The sequence below is a fragment of the Talpa europaea genome (assembly GCF_964194135.1).
Source record: "Talpa europaea genome assembly, chromosome: 14".
NCBI lineage: Eukaryota > Metazoa > Chordata > Mammalia > Eulipotyphla > Talpidae > Talpa > Talpa europaea.
The window spans coordinates 77,418,033-77,439,444 of NC_140082.1; the positions used below are offsets into that span (position 1 = coordinate 77,418,033).

The following is a 21,412-nucleotide window of genomic DNA, read 5'->3' on the forward strand; positions in this document are numbered from 1 at the left end:
TGTCTACTGAAGCTTCCAGTGCAGTGACCTCTGACAAGATCACTGTCCATCAGGAGAGGAAGCCAACAAGCTGATGACCATGGAAGGCCATTGGCTTTTTTTTTTAATATAATAAATTTTATTTTTATATTCCCCATACAATTGCAACCCCCCCATTTTGACCCCAATCCCTCCCCTCCCACCCCCCACCCCCCGCCATTGGCTTTTTATTGGTTACCTTCGAGCAGTTTCATGAACATTCATAAGTTTAGTATTGAAAGGTGTATAACTGCTGAAGTGGATTGTTGAAATAGAAGGGAGTGGAATTATACTTGTCTGGTTCTACAAAAAGCAAAATTAAACAGAAAGGGCAAATACACAGGTGGTATTTTCCGTGGGCTATTTCTCACTCTGTAATACTGGGCAGGGAGGGGATTGCAAGGTGAACTGAGTGGGGTATGCAAGAAAACAGACAGTGCTTCTCCAAGGCTCTCTGTGCTTTGTCTGTGGTTGGGGCAGATCATCTGAGCATGCACTACTGCCTTACATACCCCTCCAAGTCTCAGGTGCCCCTGAGCTCTCCCAGTCATAGAGTCAGGGCTCAAGTGTGCACTATCTCTGCATAGTCACTCTCCATGGGCAGAAGGAACTGAGTAATAAAAGCTGTTTTGCTCAATGAAGCTTGAGCCAAATCTCCCCTGTTTACAATGGAGTTGAAAGGGGCAGTTATAAATCTAAAAATAAACAAGATATTTAGAATTATTCTCTGTTGTTAGTTAAATGCATTCCTGATGTCTTCTCAGGGATCATTCTTAGCTGTGCATTTAGCCTTAGAAGAATATTTTCTTACATAGGCTCAAATCCCCCCATCTCCCAATTCTGCTATAAGTACCATTAAGCAGACAGAAGCAGTTCTCACAGTTGTGAGCCACCTCTAGATTCATGGACTTCTCAAATTCATGCTGTTGACCTGTTGAAGGCAAAGCAAACTCTTTTGTCTGCCATGTTTTTTTTCTCTAGTTTGATTCTTACCTGTCTCCCATAGGTGCCTACCCTCGGCTCTCGCTGAGCTTTCGGTTGAAGAGAAACATTGGATACTTCATTCTGCAGACTTACATGCCCTCTATACTAATCACGATTCTCTCGTGGGTGTCTTTCTGGATCAATTATGATGCATCTGCGGCTAGAGTTGCCCTTGGTATGTGTTTTTTTAAAATGATATCTAAAATGTAAAAGAACCATGTCATTGCATTAGAGTTCAAAGGCTATAGTTCACTACCATTTTTGACATCTTTGACACAGCTTTGCCCATAGAGTCACTTTTTATCTTGAAACACTAATTTCATGCATGATTCCCTAGAAGTGTTAATTTAATTATAAAGCTGAAATGTGAATTTTCATGCCCATGAAAGGGAAAATATGCTTGCCGAATATTTGCATAATAAAACTATTTTTGATGCTAATTTTAAAGCAAGGATTAACATCTCCTGTTCAAAATTTGTCTGTGGCCCAGGAAAAAGACTTCATTAATTGTACATTCTTCATTGTGAAGTCAGAGAAATAGTCAAATACTATAGCGTGTAATTGGAATTACACAATTTAATGAGCATTAAAATATGTGACTAGATTCTGAGTGATTCCCAAAAGTTCTAGTGATCTTTTCTGGCCACTGGTCACTTGACAACTGGATTATTAATTGAGGTACAATATATGTCATAGGTTCCAATATATTTTTATTATTGAGAGGAGGCTCATGTTTTCAGAAACGTTATTCTCTATTCAGCTAATTATTATGAAATTAAATGGACAAAACAATCATTTAAATACATTTTAGCTAAGTACAGAATTGAAGAACAATTTTTCTTTTTTTTTTTAAGATTTATTTATTTATTTATACGAGTACTGGGTACAGTCAGAAGCGCGGGAGGGTGAGAGAATTCACCAGAGCCAGAGCGGGGAGCAGAGCAGGCAGAAGGACCGAAGTACACTGCTGAGGGGAGCAGCGGGCGGCAGGAGGGGTCTGCACGCCATGTGGGACCCTCCTCCGGTGGCCGGGGAGCAGCCGGGGATTGAACCGGCGCTGCAGAGGCTGCGGGCAGCTTCGCAACCCAGCGCTTAACCGCTGCGCCACCGGGGAGGCCCTGAAGAACAATTTTACAATCTGTCTTTTCTTTGGATAGAATTGAATTTGTATCTTGCAGGTTAAGTTATTAATCATACTTCTAAAAATTGGGGAAGAAAACTGAATATTTTTGCAACAGAACATGTAGATCTATCTAGAATCATAAGAATTCAGGATTCCAGTTATCTTTTTCTTCCTTTGTTTACTATCTTTCTGCAGAACTTTAAGTTGAACATTTTTTTTTTTTTATCTAGAAGATTGTGTGTATTTGTCTCTATTTGAATGTCTGGTCTAGACCTGTACATATGTGGCTTATATATTTACATTCAGCACTGGATATTTTCCCTATGAAGTGGCACATAGCTATGACTTCAGAAAATCAGGTAGCTCTTCCTGAAGATGTTAGGTCAAAAACAAAAAAAAAACCACTTTGAGAAGAAGAACAGAACATACCAAAATTAAAAGTGTTATATTAATTATTACATAACTTCTAATGGGGACAGTAAGAAAAGCATCTCAAAAAGAGTCTCCACAATTTTTCCATAGCTTTTGGAGGTTACTCTGCAACATTAGTCCTTTCTGAAGATACCACTTTTTTCCAAAAAAAAAGTTACAAGTTGATTATTGTTTAACTATTTTCTCTCCTCACCTGAAAAAAATCAGAGCTGTCAGGAGCTCTCTTTAAGTAAAAAATTGAAAATACACAAAGAATTGCTCCCCAAGCCTGGGAGAGACCTATGAGGTAGACACTAGAAGCTGAAGCTTTGTGAACTTCATGGTGAATCTGCCTTAGAGAATTTGTCATTTTTGAGAAAAATAGGAAAATATGAGTACCCTAATTATGAGAACCATAATTATCTGGCATCGATAAAAGTGAGGTATACTGAAAATGCAAATTTCTAAATTTTCTATATAATAGCAATTCAACAGCTCCATAATTGTTACGTGTTGTCGTACCCAATATTAAATAGATCCTCTACCTTAAATGGGTTGTAGTCAACCCAATTTCATGACAGTATATGAAAGTAGGAGTCCACTTGTTATTAACAAAACAGTGTAACTATTATAAACAGAAATCACTTTACTATGGCTTTGTGGGGATTGAGGCATGATCTGGCCAGGTGGCTAAGGCTCCACAGTAGAGAAGTGACATCTCTGGGTGATGTCAGATGTGTGGGAGGCAGAGTGAACAGGCACTTACCCATGTCAGGGTGCACCTGAGGTCTGGAGGTTAGAAGGATGCGGTGATCTTGGGGCCACAGCCAGTGGGTGCAGATCTCAAAGATACCAGCATGTTTTTCCCTTCCATCCCCCTTTTTGCCAACATGACACAGTCCTTGAGCTTGGATCTCCAGGGATTAACTCCAGTTAGTTAGAAAATAGCATATCCTAGCATTGTGAGTACTGATTAACAATAACAATTACAGTCATTAAGGTGGAAACTTAACAAATACTCAGGTGCCAGTGCACAAATTCAGAAGTACATAAATCCAGAAGTTTAAGGCCAGGTTGTCAGAACCAGATTTCTTGCTAGAAACCTAGAGTTTACCGAAGATTGTTATTTTTCTGTAATGATGATAATAACATGGTTATCTGTTGTTGATACTAACAACGCCATTTACAACTAGTTAGCATTTTACTGTTGCCTTTCAGGAATTACATTTGACTTTACAATAGCTCTAGACCATGCTTGTGAACCCTCACGGCTCATAGCCTGGACTGTCTGTTTGTACTTTCCAGTCTGTGAACCACTGCAGTCCCCCATGAACCATGTACCCCAGATAACCAGTAAAATAACAGAAGGATTAGTAAAATTACTTAGATTGACCTTTTAATCTAAGAGCTCATGTGAGCCCAATCTAGAAAGACTAGCTCATTCATTGTGAAATCTTGCTGGTAAACCACTCTATGAGCCTCTGCCAGTGAGCTGGTCCATTTTCCTCTGGCTGCATTTACCAGCCCCTGTGCCCATAACATGTGCTGCCATCCTTATCAACTGTGTTTTTCAGTCCATGTCCCAGGAATAGCTACTAAGACCTATGTCCACTTAAAACAGTCAACCAGAGAGCGAAAGCCATGACTAATGCAGAGCACTCAAGCTTTCCAAATCCATCTGGAAGGGAAAAAAAAAGTAATGGCAGTGGCAGCAGCAACATTACATTCTTAAATAATGGTGAGAACACCTAATTTTGTAGCATCTGCATGGTGTTTTCACATTTATTTGTAAACTGTAATTATGCCATTGCCATTTTCAAATTTAAAAGTTCCCAGGTGCACATGAATGTTATGTTAAAGGAGAATCTTAAAATATTCCAACATCTTCAATTTTCATATATTCCATAAACATAAAAATCATTTCCCAGTTCTTCAAACTCCTCATCTACTTTCCTGGTGGATGGGAGAGCGTGTGTGAGTAACATCTATAGTGGTGGTGCGACCATCTTCCCTGCTTCCCAGGTGATCAGGAGCCATCTAGCTGTAGCTCAAGGTCCCCTCTATGAGGCACAGAGGGTGAGGATATAAGTCTTCAAGGACCACATCCAACTAAGATGCTTAACAAATTCAAACCCTCCACTGGAGAGTTGGGTAGGGGTCCTGCGTACAGAGAGTTGCCCCTGTTGGGACCATGTGTGGCAGTGGTGTGGGGTCCCACCTGTAGGCTGGGAGCTCAACATCCAGGGCCCACTGGCATCCTGGGCCCTCATTGCCTCCTGACCTCAGTGACATAATTTTGGGGGGTTACCATGGATACGAAACTAAGACTTAGGTCTCTCCTTCTAAAATCTCCCTTCTGAAAAGGCCTTGACATAGTAATGAGGAGGAAGCTTTTCCTTCCTTCGGACCTGGTGATTGGGAATAATCACGGGCAGGGGCACAGTTGGGTAGGTAGACAGGAGCTGCACCCAGAAGTGTCTTGCTTCCTGGAGATGTCTTCCTATTTCCAAAGTGTTGTCTCCAGGAGAACAATTCAGAAGCCGCAGACACCATCCCACCCCAAAGTGAGTGTTTCCTGCACATGCAGCTGCACTCAATTCACAGAGGCCCCGACATGCCTCTGGCTCTCTTTGGCCTCAAAGGATCCAGTGGAAATCTTTGTAAAGCAAGAATCCTGTCACTGATATGGGAGAACTGCAAAATATGGTCTTTGTGTGTTTCTCTAGAGTAAATGTATCCCTGTTAGGGTAAAATGATCCAAAAGCATCTGAAGGATTCAACGGAATGACATTAAAAAAAGGGATCTGGTTACATCAGATTCTATAATTCTATAATTTTAATAAAATGATCAGCTCTTGACTTCAGCAAACATGTCTGGAGAAACTTACATAGACTATTTCATAGCTGAGGAGGGAAACCACTCTGTGAGATAATGTGCTCTCAGGAGCTTCACTCAGCTCTAGCTTCATACCTCCTCAATAATTTTAAAATCATTGCCTCGTTCCCTTTGCTTCATAAACCACTGTCATAAGAATTTCCTTTCAACAGGCAGGCTCATTGAGCCCTTACTAATGGCCTTGCCTCACTGGCCATGAAGATCTTAGATTCTGAGGGTCTTTATAGATTCATTCTTCTTCACTGAAGCTGCTCCTCTGGACATTTTATGTTAAGCACTGGGTTTATGTTCAGGCCTCCAGGTGTGGCAGGCAGTGTACCACAGACAAGGGGAGATGTTAGCTTCCGACCCTCAGCCATGACCTGCTGCCCAGCTGACACGGTTCATGCTCTATTGCATTTCAAATGTCCCGTGATATTTAATCCATTACTCCAACCACTTTAAGCTTTGAGAAGAGACAAAAGGAAAGTGGACGTGAGGACCTCAGGTGAAGCTGCAGCCTCTTACCTTCTCCTTTTGCAGGGATCACGACCGTGCTGACGATGACCACCATCAACACGCACCTGCGGGAGACATTGCCCAAAATCCCCTACGTCAAAGCCATTGACATGTACCTCATGGGCTGCTTCGTCTTTGTGTTTCTGGCCCTTCTGGAGTATGCCTTTGTCAACTATATTTTCTTTGGAAGAGGCCCTCAAAGGCAGAAGAAGCTTGCCGAGAAAACAGCCAAGGCGAAGAATGACCGTTCAAAGACTGAAAGCAACCGGGTAGGACCTCCCATCTTGACCACCCCCCCTTGCCTGTCTCAGACCCCACCTTACCTGGCACCTCATCAGATCTAACAACTATTTGCATGACCTCTGAATAGAAGTTGTGTGCACTTCTTGATCTTTGCCTTGAATATTGTTTCATATAAGTGGGTTTTTATAGAAACCAAACTCAGGGCAGAAGCTGGAGAACCAAAAACTGCCTGGTTTCCTATGAAAAGAACAGGATATTCTGGAAGGAATAAAGCTCTAGGGCTGGGTCCCAACTGGAAGTGAAAGATGTTTCCAAAGTTGGCAATATTCCTTTAGTTGTAAATTGATAAACTTGGTTACCCAGCAGCTCACTGTTCTTTGTGGTGTGGGCAAAGAACTCTTTACTCTTTACTTCTTTACTTTTCAGCTGGCCACAGTCCCCTCATTCAAGGTCTTCAGTGCAGGGCAGAGCAGTGTCCTCACCTGGGGCTCCATGCCCTGGCCCTGGTCCCTCCAGCAAAAAGCTAGAGTTGGACCAATCCTGACAGCAGTGGCCTAAGAGCTCCTGGGTTATACTCTAAGAGAGAGCATAAACTGGGTCTCCCTACTTCAGTCCAGTTCAGCATGCTTATAGTCTTCCAATGACAAAGTAGCATCATCATTAGATACCATTTCATTTGATGTTTTAGTAAAAGCAAGATGTAACTGTAATTAGCCAACTATAGTTCAGTGGAAGCGCACTACAGTTTCTGTAAAAATTTTGTCTTTGTCCACCCACCCCTTGTATCCCATCAGATTCTCAAAAATTTATGTTCACCTGTTTGCCTACTTATTGTTCCTACATTTCTTCATGTTTTAAATTCTCATTCAATATGCTTCTTCCCTAAGCTGTGAGATCTTCCTATATTTGACCATGGTTTTAGTGCATCGCAGGTCTGTGCCTGACAGAGGCAACACAGGAGCTCCTTGGAGTATCATCTTCCCTCTTACACACAGGATGCCTTCTGAGAAATGTGTCATTAGTCAATTCCCTTGTTGTGCAGACATCATAGATGTAACACACAGATCTAGACAGTATAATGTGTTACTCACCTAGGCTACATGGGCTAAGCCCACTGGACCTCCCTCTTACATGCCTTTTTGGCTGGAGAGATCTTGAAACACTCTTTATATATATATAATATAAATATATATATTTTTTGTTTTATAATATAAATATATATATAGTTTTGTTTTGTTTTTTACATCATTCTTCCTTTTTGTACAAAGTATGCTTTCTCTTTTCAGGTGTAGTCCCCTCAAAATCCACATCACAAAATCACTCTTGTACCATCACCATTGTCCCTTGTGTAGGAACACATTCTCTCCCCTGTTTTGATCCCTCTCCTGCCCCCCCTCCTTGCAGAGTGTCTCTGATTAATAGTTGCCTGTTATTTTTTTTTTGATTTATTATAATTTTTTCCTGGTCCCTTATCGTGAGCGTGTGTGACTGTATTTGCTGCGTCTGTGTCCCATCAGTGGCCCAGAATAGGTCCACAAAGTATAATGAATGGAGGGAGGCAGTTAGATAACTGTAAATGGCTCCTCTCTTTTCAGCAAAACATAAATAGAGTTGGTCAGAGAAACCCAGAAACTGTGACTAAAATCAGGCCTCCACAGGCAAGATTCTCCTGAGTTTCTTACTGGAAAATATATTTAGTACCATACTGCTATGTTGCTAACTAAGTCTACATCCTACTATGAATACACGATATGCTTTGGTCACGCTGTTTCCAAGGAAACCAGAATTCATCACATCATATTATTGTTTCTGTCTCACAGACACACATACACATGCAATGCTATTTTTTCAAATTTCTCCATATTTGAACAGATTATAAATTTGTTTCCTTTCGTCAAAATAAGACTGTTTAGAACAAACTGTTGAGTGACAGAAATACCTTTTTGAATATGAGGCTTAGAATTGAAAAACCAAAAAAGGTTTTTTTACAGGGGAAATGATCAGAATGCAAAAAGAATATTTTATATATCATATGCAGAGGAAAATTTCATTTTATTCATGTCATTTTTACTTCTTGTCTAGCTTAAAATTTACTTCTCTTTTTCCAGCAGTTTTGTTTAAGTCTTGACATATTCATATATTTTAAAAATCTATACTAGTTAATTGCTGCTGACTACACCTTAAAATTTACTAATAATTTTTAGATAGAAATGAATCTCTCCCAGAAGTTTGTATCATGTGATGTAGATGAATTAACAAAAAGTGAGAATCAAACTTTATGCAAAATAGAAATGGCTCTATGGACTGACAATGGCTTTAAGAGTCCACTGTAATTATAATTATTCATACTCATCAAGTTCAGTGATATCTCAGGATAGTTACCAGTGTGGTCATGGCAACCATGGATTGATAGCAGCTAGACTGGCAGCAAGGACTTAGCTGTTACTGTCTTTGCTGTGACACCTTCTTTGTCCTCTAACGGACATCAGGACAGTTCCTCAGGGACAGTACAGGTGACCAATGAGGGATCTGTGCCAACAGTACCTGCTTTGGGGATTATGACTTTGTCTACCCTACTGTAAAACCATGAGTAAACTTTCCTTGTCTGAGTGGTTGTAGAATATCTTAACTCAGTGGTTCTTTCATAAATAATTGAAATATTCACTTAGTTTCCCTCCGACCAGTGGTGCAATGTAAGTCTTGACCTTAATTTATTTGTGTCTAACCTCTATTTGTTCATGGGTTGTTTTTATACCCAAGAGTTAGTCTTTGGTGGCAATGCATTATAGTTACAAGCTTTGTGATATTTTGCAAGTTGAACCATTGGTATTTGAATTTCATCAAGTGGCAGAAAGTCATTATCCTTGCCAAGGAATCAGAGCTGCAGACTTGACATCATGCTTCCTTCTAAAGAGCAAGATTTCATTTCTTATGGTCGATGCCTTCCCATTTTTTCCAAAACAGGAATATATTACTTATGTAAAAACTTGAAGGTAAGTAAAAAATGAGGTGGTGGTAATGTTGCCAATCTGGTGAAATATTCTAGAAAAAAATGAAAATACCTTTCTGTGATAGAATCTGCATGAGATATGTCGTGTTTGAATGTGTCAAAGTTATAAAGCAGAAAGAATATCTATATCGAAATCACCGATCGTAATTAGATTTGTTATGAGACAAACTCCTCAAAATAGGGAGTATTCAGAAAGTGCTTTAAAAATTGTAAGTCATCATCTGTCATTCTATTCAAAGCACTTGGGTCCATATCTCACACACAGTCTCCTCCGTCTGTTTTAATTTTTGAAACCTTGATGACAGGCAAAGGTTAACATCTCTTTAGGAAATATTTGTTTAAAAAGTTTGCTTTTTAAATTTTAGTAACTTTAATTCTTTCTGAAAAAAAAAATTACCACCTGGCAATTTTGGTGGAAGTTTTCTATACACTGGTAGGCAATTAAAGGAAATCTTTTGAAATATAAAACTGTAAGTCACAATCAACCAAACTAGTTTATAGTGTTTCATTAATTCAGTATATTCCAAATTCCTTTCAACATTATTGTTTCCATTAGAATATAAGGGTTAGGGTTGGCATAGGAATAGTGCAAAATGGTATCGGTTCCTGAGATCTACCTCATGTGAGCCAAGTCCTGAAATAGCTGCAAGGTAACCATAAAAAATCCAAAGCATCCAAGAGCTCTCTGATGATGCTGGGTTTGGCTTCTCTCTTTGTTAGAGTTCAAGGGTATAGAATATATCCCCACCCTCATCAAGTCTTTTCCCAAATGCATACACTGGCCATGAGGGACCAGGGAAGACAGAATATTGAGTCATACAAATTTCTCATTAAGTCTTGAAAAAAAATCAACTCGGCTTTCAGTTGACCTTATTTCTTGTGCTTTCTTCACTCTCCCTCTTTGCTTCCATAAATATTGTTATCTCTTTGCCTTTAATTTTCTTTTCCCAGAATCTCTTTCTTCTTCATCTACATCTTGTCCTCCTTCAAGATGTGCCAGATGTTCTTCTCTGCAAATGGTCCTTGATTTTTTCCCCTTCTACCTGTTCCCCCCGCCTCTGGCATGCCCTGTTCTCCCACGAGCACATGCTTTCCCGTGGCATGCAGCCACCATGCCTTCTTTGCCAGTGCACATCCAATTGTCTGCACCTGCCCAAATACAGCATGGCCCAGAGGTGGTCAGTGCTTTAGTGGTTCTGGGAACACACTCCCACCCTTCTGGATTCATCTCCCCATGGTGAAGGAAATTAACATTAGGCAGATCAGTAGGAGAAAAAGACAAAATTAATTACATCTGCAAAATTCTTGTGGTTGAAATTTATAGAGTAAATGGGATAAATTGAGGGCTTATATCCTGCACTTAGGCTTAGGTTCAGAACCTGGCATTCAAGGAGAGAGGAGAAGGTCTCACATGACAAGGAGGGGATGTTTTCATAGGACAAAACCCTGCCTCTGGATGTTGGCTCTGCCTTAAGACAGGTAAAAAGAAAAAAAAAAGTGATTTTTGGAGATGACCCTAAATCTAGGTAATCTTCATTCTTTAAGGTAATGGTAAGTTTCTCCCTGAGCCCATCAGGCCTTGATATGTATCACCGCATGTGCCAAGGTGACATGTACTGGCCAAGGCCTGCTCTGGACATCTTGGATAAAACCTGTCAGAACATTGTGGGGGAAGCAGAGCCTACATGCACAAAGGACAAGTGTTCAGGATGGAGTGGTAATTGTGGTAATTGTCATCAGTTGGGTTCCACTGATGTGTGCTTTTTTACTTTCCTCGTATGAATAAAGAGGGAGGCTCCTAATACATCTTTTTAAATCCAGGGGGAAGTCCGAGTCCTTAGAATCATCGAAATTCATCTGAAAAACTCATCAGAAATACTCCCCTATCTTCATTTAAGAAAATACTTTATTTGATATTTTGTTCTACAGAGCTCTTAATCACAATCCCCTAGATTTTGATAAAAGAAGATACTCATATGACATTTCTGATAACTAGACGGAGATGATATTGTTAGCATCTATTTGGAAATGGGGCAGCTGGGCAGTAGGCAATCTTATTGAAACATAATTGTCCATTATCTCAAATGCTCACCTGGTAGAGCCCTTGAAGGGAAGGACCTTCTCATATTCAGCTCCAGCCCTGCACCTGTGCATGAAGGATGCTTCTTGTGGAAGGATCTAGACCTTTCTGTGCGTGACTACAGAGTGAGGCATCAGGTTTACTAAATGGATGACCACAAGTTTCATGTCATCCTTTGTGGAATTTAAAATATTGCACAGAGAGGAGAGAAATCAAATACTGTCCAAAGATGAATAATAGGGCCTCCCCAGTGGCGCAGCAGTTCAGCGCTGGGTTGCAAAGCTGCCCACAGCCTCTGCAGTGCCAGTTCGATCCCCGGCTGCTCCCCGGCCACCAGAGGAGGGTCCCACTTGGCGCGCAGACCTCTCCTGCCGCCCGCTGCTCCCCTCAGCAGTGTACTTCGGTCCTTCTGCCTGCTCTGCTCCCCGCTCTGGCTCAGTGAATTCTCTCACCCTCCCGCGCTTCTGACTGTACCCAGTGTTTGTATAAATAAATAAATAAATCTTAAAAGAAAAAAGAATGAAATAACTGAAAAAAAATGAATAATATTAAAAAAGACTTAAAACATTCAAAAGAATGTAGACAAGATTCTTATAGGTTTAAATAACATCTTCTGCTTTTTCTACATTCAGGAAAACAATTTCAGTTTTCTGAGGTTCTAATAAATATGTAGTCAGTTGCTTATTATTGAAAATAATAAATTCTACATTGTTATTTAAAAAAATTATAAGCATCTCCCACCTTTGCTTATTTTCTGACTCACCTTAAGGTATATTTTGTTTTAAACACATTAATTTCCATTCAAGTAGATTTGATGGAAATGCTGTATATTTCAATAAAATCCAATAGAGCTAATTGAAGAAATGATCTCAACATATTAAATCTCTCTAAGTGCTAATCTAATAAGTTTTCTGTCAGGATCGAAATTTGGCGGGTTCTCACATCGTGATTGAAGTACTAAAATAAACTGAATTAACCGGATGTCCCTGGCTGACGACCTCTCCAGGGAAAGCTGTTCAATCACTCACCATCAAGCCACACCTGCGTGGCATGAAGAATGAAGGAAGCACAAAGCTTTCTCCTCTAGGATCTTGCTTTAATTTTCCTACATGTAAAGGCCAAGTCAGCTGACCCCTTTGAGTTCCCCTCCCTGTTATCTTAGGAATAAACTGCCCACAGCTTCCACAGCAGGTTCAAATCACACCCCCTTTCTTAGGAGGGTGGCTACCTCTGTTGGCCCTCGCTCTCCCCCACTTCCTGGCTGGTCTGCACAGAGGCCATGTTACTGCCCAGTCCTTTAGTGCCTCTCCTGTTCCAGCCACACCGTAGTTTACCTGCTGCCTTGTCCTCCCGCATCCTTTTCCTAGAGTCAGAGGATCAGTCTCCCAAACCACCAGAACCTGAAGACAGAGTTGTTGTTGTTGCTGTTGTTTGTATTTGTAAGGGTTTTACTGCTCATTATTCCAGAGAAAGATAGCAAAAAGAACTGACATGAAACATAAGTTCTAAACTTTCACAGACGCCTAACATTCTTGGTACTTTCAAGACAGAGCCCCATTAGAAGCATCCCTCCAGGGCCTCCCTGATGGCACAAGGGGTTAAGACACAACTTATGAAGCTATCTGCAGCCACTGCAGCACGAGTTCGATCCCTGGCCATGGAGTGACCCACATGGTACAGCAGACCTCTCCTGTCTCACCCTCTGCTCCCCTCAGCAGTGTACTTTGGTCAATCTGCCTATTCTGTTCCCCACTCTGTCTCTTGTGAATCCTCTAACCCCCCACACCTCTGTCCTGTACCCCAATTCTTGTATACATAAATAAATAAATCTTTTTAAAAAATTGTCCCTCCCAATAGATTAAAATAACAAAACTCTAATGTTCTGCCAGTGCTCAGTCCCCTTCTCAAGCATGGGTGAAGTGCAGGCAGGCATTAGGGCAGAGCGGGCCAAGGAGAGTCCTGGAGCCCTCAGTGGCTTTTTCAGGCGTTTAGTGATCTTTCTAAAGCATTTGCAGTGAGGTAACCAGGTGCAGGGCAGACAGAAGGGTAAGGGGCCAGGAGGCTGAGAGGCCGGGCTCTCTCTTGGTCTCTTCGCTGGTCTCTACTACACTCTGCCTGCCGTCCTCCACCACCCCTGTCCTCTGTGGTGCTGCCCTGACATGCTCAGTCTCTCTGCTCAGTTGTGCCCACTCAGCATGCCCACACCATACTCCTGGTGTCCACCGTCAGGCATGCCTACCCGGAGCCCACGCTCCCAAGTGCCTCCTGCATTCAAGACCGCAGGTGATAGTCACAGAGGCCAGTGGTGCAAAAAGCCTGAGCAATCTTCATTTATCCTACATTGGGTCTTCATGGAGGCCCTTCTCCCCAGTGTAGTGTTACATAGGCCATTTTCATCTCCAAACTCCTCCAAGCTGGCTGAGTTCATTCTAAGGAGACTGTAGATCTTGGGCCATCTATGGGCAGCCTCCCCTCCCCTGCAGTTCACAGAAAGAAGGTATCAGAGCAGGCTCCAGCATGCTTGTGGCTGCATGGGCAGAGTGAGAGAGCTCCTTGGGGAGCAAGGATGGGCCTGGAGGCCAGGTGGTCACTCTCCACTTCTTTTACACCCTCTTCACTGCAGAAATGACTGGACTGTGGTGGAGCCTGGCTGCTATTGCTGTGCCTGTGTCTGAGCCGGGACCTGGGGGCAAGCCAGGATTCCTTGCTTTGCTGGAGAAGCCACTCACAGCCTCTTGGTATTTCTCTTTCTGGGTGCCCGACAGGAAACAGAAACCCCTGCAGGGTGCTCTAACCAGAACCCCCTCTTTACTTTCTCTTCTGACACCATCTTTAACCCTTTATCCTTCAGCTTTAGTTGTGCTTCAGAAATATGTCACCTTTCTACCTAGAGATCACTTTTACTTCTCACTACCTGAAGAGTGAAGTTGGCATTCCTTGATGTGACACAGAAACCCTTACTCTCTGGACTTCGCTCTGCTCTCCTCATCAGAGGTGCACTTTCCTGTTCTGATAAGACAGAAGATAATGATGGTGAGAAGAGGGTTGGTTGCCTATCTTTCTGGAGCTTAGCATGTTCCAGGAGCTGTGTGTGTGTGTGTTCCCACACAACTAGTTTGGCTTTCATCAGAACATTGCAGACACTCCTCAAACCTTGTGCTAATTTTCCTGCTGCTTTTTTTCTTTTCCCTGAAAAATGTGTACTTGATCTTTGAGGTCAACAGAAATGCATTTTCCCTCTAAATTTCCCTTGTTTCTCTTCTCTAGTAGTTTTTACTGCTGCCATAACAATAACCATAAAAGTAGCCACTTAAAACATCACCAGTTATTATTTCACAGTTGTGGGTCAGAAGTCTGGCACAATGGGCTTCCCATGGGTTCTGGGCTTAGCATCTCAGAAGGCTGAAATCAAGGCATCTGTAGGACTGTGTTCTCTTCTGGAGGCCCTGGGGGTAAATCTGCCCCCAGACTCAGTCACGTTTTTTCTCAAACACAGCGCCATGTGATTGTGGGACTGAGGCCCCTGGTGCCTCTCTGGATATCAGCAGGGGCATTCTTTGCTCCTGGAAGTCACCCCATTTCTTTTTATGATTTTCTTATAGTCCTTGCTATTAATGGGTAATCCAGTCCTGCTTCAAATACCTCTCCTTTACCTCCTGCTGTATCTCTGACCTTCAATTTCCAACTGGAGAAAGTTCTCAACTGCTAAGGATTTATGTGATTAGATTGGGTCCACCTGGATAATGAAGCATAGTCTCCCTATTTTAGAGCCCATGACCTGAATTACATTTGCAAAGTCCTTAATGTAAGGTCATATACTCAAAGGTTCTGGAGAGCCAGATGGGACATCCTACAAGACATACCTCCCTCCCCAGTCATAATACAAATGAATTTGAATGGTGTTCGCAAACCACAGGGGAGACATCTGAGACACTTTTGTGGTGTCTTTATGCCAAAGTCTGAATGACCCCTGTATATCTGCACCCTTCTGTCCTGGGTCCCCTGGGTGTCCAGGGCCATCCCACCTGTGGTCCTGGCCCAGATCAGAGCTCTGCATAGGTCTCTGCCTCTTCTTAGTGTGAAATCTTCTCTCCACCTCATCTCCTGCATGTCTATCTCAATGCCTTTGATGAAATGAAGGAGAACACAGAGGAGAGGAAGACACATTAATTTCCAATTAATTATTCTCCCATGAAAGAACGAATTTTGTGAAAGTTTCATTGAGGATGCTATAAACACTTGATCTTGTTCTAAAAGAAGTGGTAGGCATTCCACAGAGATAGGGCAAGGGAGATGGTGTTCCAGGCAATGGGATGGATGACATAGGGCACATTAATGAACAGGGACCACCAGGCTCCATGGGAGGGACCTCAAGGGCCAAGAGGGATTAGTGGTGCGCAAAGAGTGATCACAGACTGTAGTGGCAGGAATGGACCAGTGCAGGTTTTCTGATCCCATGCAGACCGGGTAAAGGAGGAGTCAGAGTCCTCAGTGGTTTTTGCAGGTCTTTTATTGGGATTTACCCGGTACACAGCAGGCAGGGGTACTGGTTCCAATGTGGGAAGGAACTTTATCTTAAATATAGTCCTTAAAAAGAACCCTTTCAGCAGGAAAAAAAAAAAATGATTGGCAAAGAGATCATATTTGGGCGAGGTTGATATCTACCCCACCAGAGTCATCTGTAGTATCCTTCCATCCTTGGATTATTTGCTCATTTCTCCAAGGAAATTCGCATAATTTATCATCAAGAAAGGGGACAGAGTGGCTTCCACAGAAAAATGGGAAAGAATTCAGTAGTGTCACCTTATCTGTGGCTTTGCTTTCCGTGGTTTCAGTTGCCTGTGGTCAATCTCAGTCTGGAACTATTAGGCACAAGAAGATATTTTAGGAGAGATCATATTCACATAGCATTATTAAAGTATATCATTTAAAATTATTCCATTTTGTTATTAGTTGTTTTTGCCGATCTCTTACTGTGCTTAGTTTATTAATGAGACTTTATCATAGGTGTGTATGTACAAGAAAAAAACGTATATATCATGTTCAATACTACTGGAGTCCACATGCCCTGTGGATAACTGGGGACATTTAGTTTCTATCCAGTGTATAGCTGTGGGAAATGTTTACACACTCAGGTTAAAATTTTGGAAGGCATTTGAACTTTGTTTCTTCCACAAGGATTTGTTTCTGTAATGTGAAATTTCAATTTTGATTTTTTTAAAGATTTATTTAAGAACTGGGGTACAGGTGTGAGGGGGGTGAGAGGATTCACCAGAGAAAGCGGGGAGCAGAACAGGCAGAGTGACTGAAATACACTGCTAAGGGGAGCAGCGGGTGAGTCAGGAGGTGAATCTGCTGCGTCTTGTGGGTAGCTCCCTGGCCGGGGATTGAACTTGTGCTACAGAGGCTGCAGACAGCTTCATAGGTTGTGTCCTAACCCCTCAATTTTATTTTATTTTTTTTACCTAGCCTCCTATTTGAAAATATTCAAATCAAAGAAATAAGATCTCTAAACTACAGTTAAACCTCCAAAATAGCATTCCCCGCTGAAATAGTGCTGGTTTTGACAGATGTGCAGTTTCTCATAATACACATGACATGATTTGTGACCTCAATCTCCACTGAGTTTGCATATGGAAATGAGATTTATTGGCACGCTAGCTATGTAACAATGTACATTTTCCTCCAATCAGGTGGATGCTCATGGGAACATTCTGTTAACGTCGCTGGAGGTTCACAATGAAATGAATGAGGTCGCGGGCAGCGTTGGTGACACCAGGAATTCAGCAATATCCTTTGACAACTCAGGAATCCAGTACAGGAAACAGAGCATGCCTAGGGAAGGGCATGGGCGACACATGGGGGACAGAGGCATCCCGCACAAGAAGACCCACCTAAGGAGGAGATCTTCGCAGCTCAAAATTAAAATCCCTGATCTAACCGATGTGAATGCCATAGACAGATGGTCCAGGATCGTATTTCCATTCACTTTTTCTCTTTTCAACTTAGTTTACTGGCTGTACTATGTTAACTGAGTGACTGTACTTGATTTTTCAAAGACTTCATTTAACACTGAGTGAAATATTACTCTGCCTGTCAAGTTTTTATACCTGTGTACACACACAGACACACACACATGCAGACACACACATATATACATACGCAATTGTATATATATGTGAACTTTCTCAGCATATATATAAAATACACGTGTATATGAGGATGTATGTGTATATGTTTATACACACAGGTGTAAGGACCCATGTGTATATAAAACAAATACACATACATGTATACATTTTGCAGCTATGGACAATTTAACACAGGATGCATATTAAAGAAAGTCATAGTTTTTTTCTTTTTTAATTGAAAGGGGCAAGCATCGTCTAAATATTATGCCTTGAGAATGAGGGCGTGAAACACAATATCATCCCAAAATGTGTCTTTTATTATCATAAGTTAGATGTTTTAGTTTAAAAATCAGAAAGAAGCTCTCAGTTCATCTTTGAAAACTCATGCAGTGATATTGCTAGTTTAAAACAAGTCACACACTTCATATCCTCTTTCAGTTTACTAAGTGAAGGCTTTTTGACTTTTTGGCAACGGGGTTTACTTTCATCAGACAGACTTTTTCTGTACTGGTTTTGTGGACAAGGTGAGTTGCTGGTGGGCACTCACCTGTTGTCTTAACATTAGGTAGATCCCAAGTTGATGTCTGAACGTTCATCTTTTGAACACCCATTGGGAATGGATGCCATGTCATTGTAAGTACCCTGATGTACAGTGTATTTATTTGTTCACTAGGAGTGGATCCAGCTTACCTGTCATGTGGGAACATAGTGGCACATTTTGGCAATGTTTAGTTGACATTTCAGTCATCGACAATGTGCTCCACATCTTGTATGGATTTTTAGGCCTGATATCTAACAGAAAGCATAGACGTCTCAGGTTATTTGTTATTCTAAGGTGAAACCACGTAGGATGATTTCCCCCCTTGTCTTTAAGTTATCAATCATTATTATAACATTGTATGTTAATATAAAATATATTTGCATAATATGCATATATATGTATATTTATCAAGATTTTGTTCCTTATGCTTGCTCTCACGGCAGCATGCAGTGTTCTACTTTTCTTCATGTGATGTAACTACTTTCTGTTATGTAGAATTAAGATTGAAGCGAAAACACTTCTACTGTTCAATTGCAGAAACCAAGAAACATCCTCATGCCTTTATTTCTGTATCTGACACATTTCATAAGCACATCCAACTACTCCTAGACTAACGCTGCAGGATACAACCAGAACACACCAGAACACACCACACATACAGGGACCCGTGACAGTTCTCTTAAGGCAAAGGAGAGCAACCTGACAACCAACACAGTCACTTTTGGTTCCTTCTGATCCACAGCCTCATCAGTATTTGGACTTTTTAAAGCTCGTAGAAACAAGACAAGGTGCACCGGTTTCATAGACGCAACCTTAACTTACTATTTAGATGAGATCTTTCTAAAGAAAAAAAAAAAGAGATGATATATTTTTTGTAAACAATATTTCTATCACAGGCATCCATAAACTGAAATGACTACAGTTGTGCAAATAGATGTCACAGTGAAGTTAAGCATTTGGAGAAAAAAAAATAAGTAAAATATTCAGGAAAGAACTGCTAAATTAACACTCTACCCCAAAAATGCCACATATGCCTCACCCTCTCTGTTCTGTCCGAAACCAATGAGCAGAGTCCCATCCAGTGCTCTGCGGCTGTCACCACTTTTCTCCAGGTGGACAGAGCGTCAGTTTCCCTGGGGAGGCACGTGGTGTTGGCTACCACCATGAGTTGCTGCCACTCGATTTTTCTTTGACGGCTATCACAACCTTTAATTTGTGGGAGTCTATAACAGTTCAAAAACCACCGTCAGGTAAAACATAAGCCACAAAGTCTCATGCTAGAAGCAATGACTGACTTTATTACCCTGGCCCGTACTTTATGACTTTCTTCAATGTCTTCTCCCTAATGCTGTTCTCTGGTTTTATTTGTATCTGGAGACTAGCCAGTGACTTCTTGGTCTTTGGCTTTTCTCTGACAATTTTTTTTCTTTATCATGGGTAACAATGGGGGATCCTAAAAGCTAAACAGATTGGGAAAAACCTTGTAAGTGGCCTTATCATTGTTAACATGTAAAAAGAAAAAAAAAAAAGACTTTGTGAAGACCTTATCCCTTTCAATACTTCAGGTATATTTTTCCGTATCTAGTGATTCAAGGAATGAGCTCCGCATGCAGAAGAGGGACCCCCAAAATGCAAACGAACATGGACAAAAGCAGTCGATGATCCGTTTAAACGTACAATTTATACTATTCAGAACTGTGACATTAATTATCTCTGGGAGAAAAGTGATTCAAAGCCTTTTTGATGCATAGTTGAGGTACACACATATCAAAGGCAGAGACCCCGTGGAGCTCAGAAGAGCTGCAGTCTACTCCCCAAGGTTTTCTGGATATAAATTTGCATGGAATAGTCATAATAGCTTTTGAGCTTTTTATATGCATTTGGCACCAAGACTGGGATCCACAACTTTGTAGACACTGCGATGAAGTTAACATAATAGCTATACTATAAATAGTGTTTGTAACTACACACACACACATGTGCACACACACACACGAATACATACATATAGTCTGTAAAAAAAAACTTTTTAAGATCCTTGGGTATGTGTTTGCTTTACTTCATTTTGGAAGAAAATTACTTTTCTTCTAATGAAATTATTTTATAGCTTCTCCATTTTTAAAAGCATTGCAAGAAATATTGAGAAGCAGAACTCTGTGCTGACAGACGGGAATTGAGCTGGGTTCTCTGTTCTGTTAAGTGACCTCTCATTACACCACAGTAGTTACTGAAGCCAGTGAGTGAGCCGTACTGATGAATTCTGAACCCGGACCTCTGACATTTTTGGGAGGTGGCTGTTACCCACATCCATACCTCTTGAGTAAGGAAAGTTGAATTTGGGATATAATGCTCTTTCTTTCTCAACAAATGAACGTAATAAAAAGTTAATTTTCTAAGTAGTCCTGTCTTTCCGAAATGTTGTACAGGGGCTCAAAGTGTACAGAAGAATCTTGTTATGACAGTTTGTGATCACCCATATTCAGTTATATTGGAGGTAATTCAAGAGCCCTATTCCATAAATCCTTACAGAGAAAGACTGATAAGACTCAAGTAATCTTTAAAGCAAATGTTATTCTTGTTCACCAACCCCAGGACTGTGGAGGGGTTTCACTGTCTATACCATGAAACATTCATTTCCCTCTGAATCTTCAATGAATAGAAAGTGTATCATGGTAATATTCCTGTTAGGTTTGAAATTACATGTACATCTGCAACACTGTGTGTTTTTAATGCCAGCACCCTGAATTTCCAACCGTTCAATCATTCACATCAAAGGCACTTCTGGCCAGCTATGGATTTAACATTTTCACCAGAGAGATCATCTCAGAGGTGATGCCAAGCATGTCTGGGACTGGTTTTAAGGGGACAGGCACACTGCAGCTGTAGGTGTTCATTTTTGGCATCTAGTAGGTAATCCCACTGAGGGCTGTCTCACCACTGGTGTGTCCTGAAAAAAGACAATGTCCCTAACTTTGAATCTCCTGGCTTGAAAGTATAAACTATCCCATAGTTCTTACTTTAACTCTCCACCTGAAAACTAGTTCATTTTTCTGGCCATTCTATGTAAGCAAAACAGAACAATTGGTAAAATATTTTGTTACTCATGGAATTGACTGGCTCTCATCTAAAGTGAGCCATTGGTCAGAGTAACGTTGACTCGTGGGGCAAAGAGCTGCCCAGGTGGATTAAACTTTCCCAGGACACTGGCTAGTGTGCCTTGGATCGATTACCTCTTCTACTGCATTGAAAGGTGCCATGTTTTCCTGAAATACTCAATTCCCAACACCTGGGTAAACAGGGACTCCCAGAGAGCGGCTCTCTCACCATGCCTCTCCCTAGGCCAGCCCCGTAGACATGTTTCACCATTCTTGTTTCATATTTCTACTTCACAAGTCAGTGAGTATATTCAAGGTAAGTACAGGATTATTCTAGTAGAAATAGGTGATCGCTGTCATGAACAATTCCCATGTTGATTTC

The 21,412-nt window shown here is 41.2% G+C and overlaps 1 protein-coding gene across 2 annotated transcripts in view; it reads left to right on the forward strand.

Annotated features, from left to right (window-relative positions):
• Positions 1–17,298, forward strand: part of GABRB3 (gamma-aminobutyric acid type A receptor subunit beta3) — a gene marked incomplete at both ends in the record, with an annotated part of 169,794 nt that extends 152,496 nt beyond the window's left edge. For both annotated transcript variants that reach the window (XM_084253898.1, XM_084253899.1), the window contains 3 exons: positions 1,025–1,177; positions 5,955–6,199; positions 16,957–17,298. In XM_084253898.1, the coding sequence (XP_084110024.1) occupies positions 1,025–1,177; positions 5,955–6,199; positions 16,957–17,298 (740 nt within the window). The remainder of the gene's footprint in view (positions 1–1,024; positions 1,178–5,954; positions 6,200–16,956) is intronic.
• Positions 17,299–21,412: the final 4,114 nt, after the last annotated feature.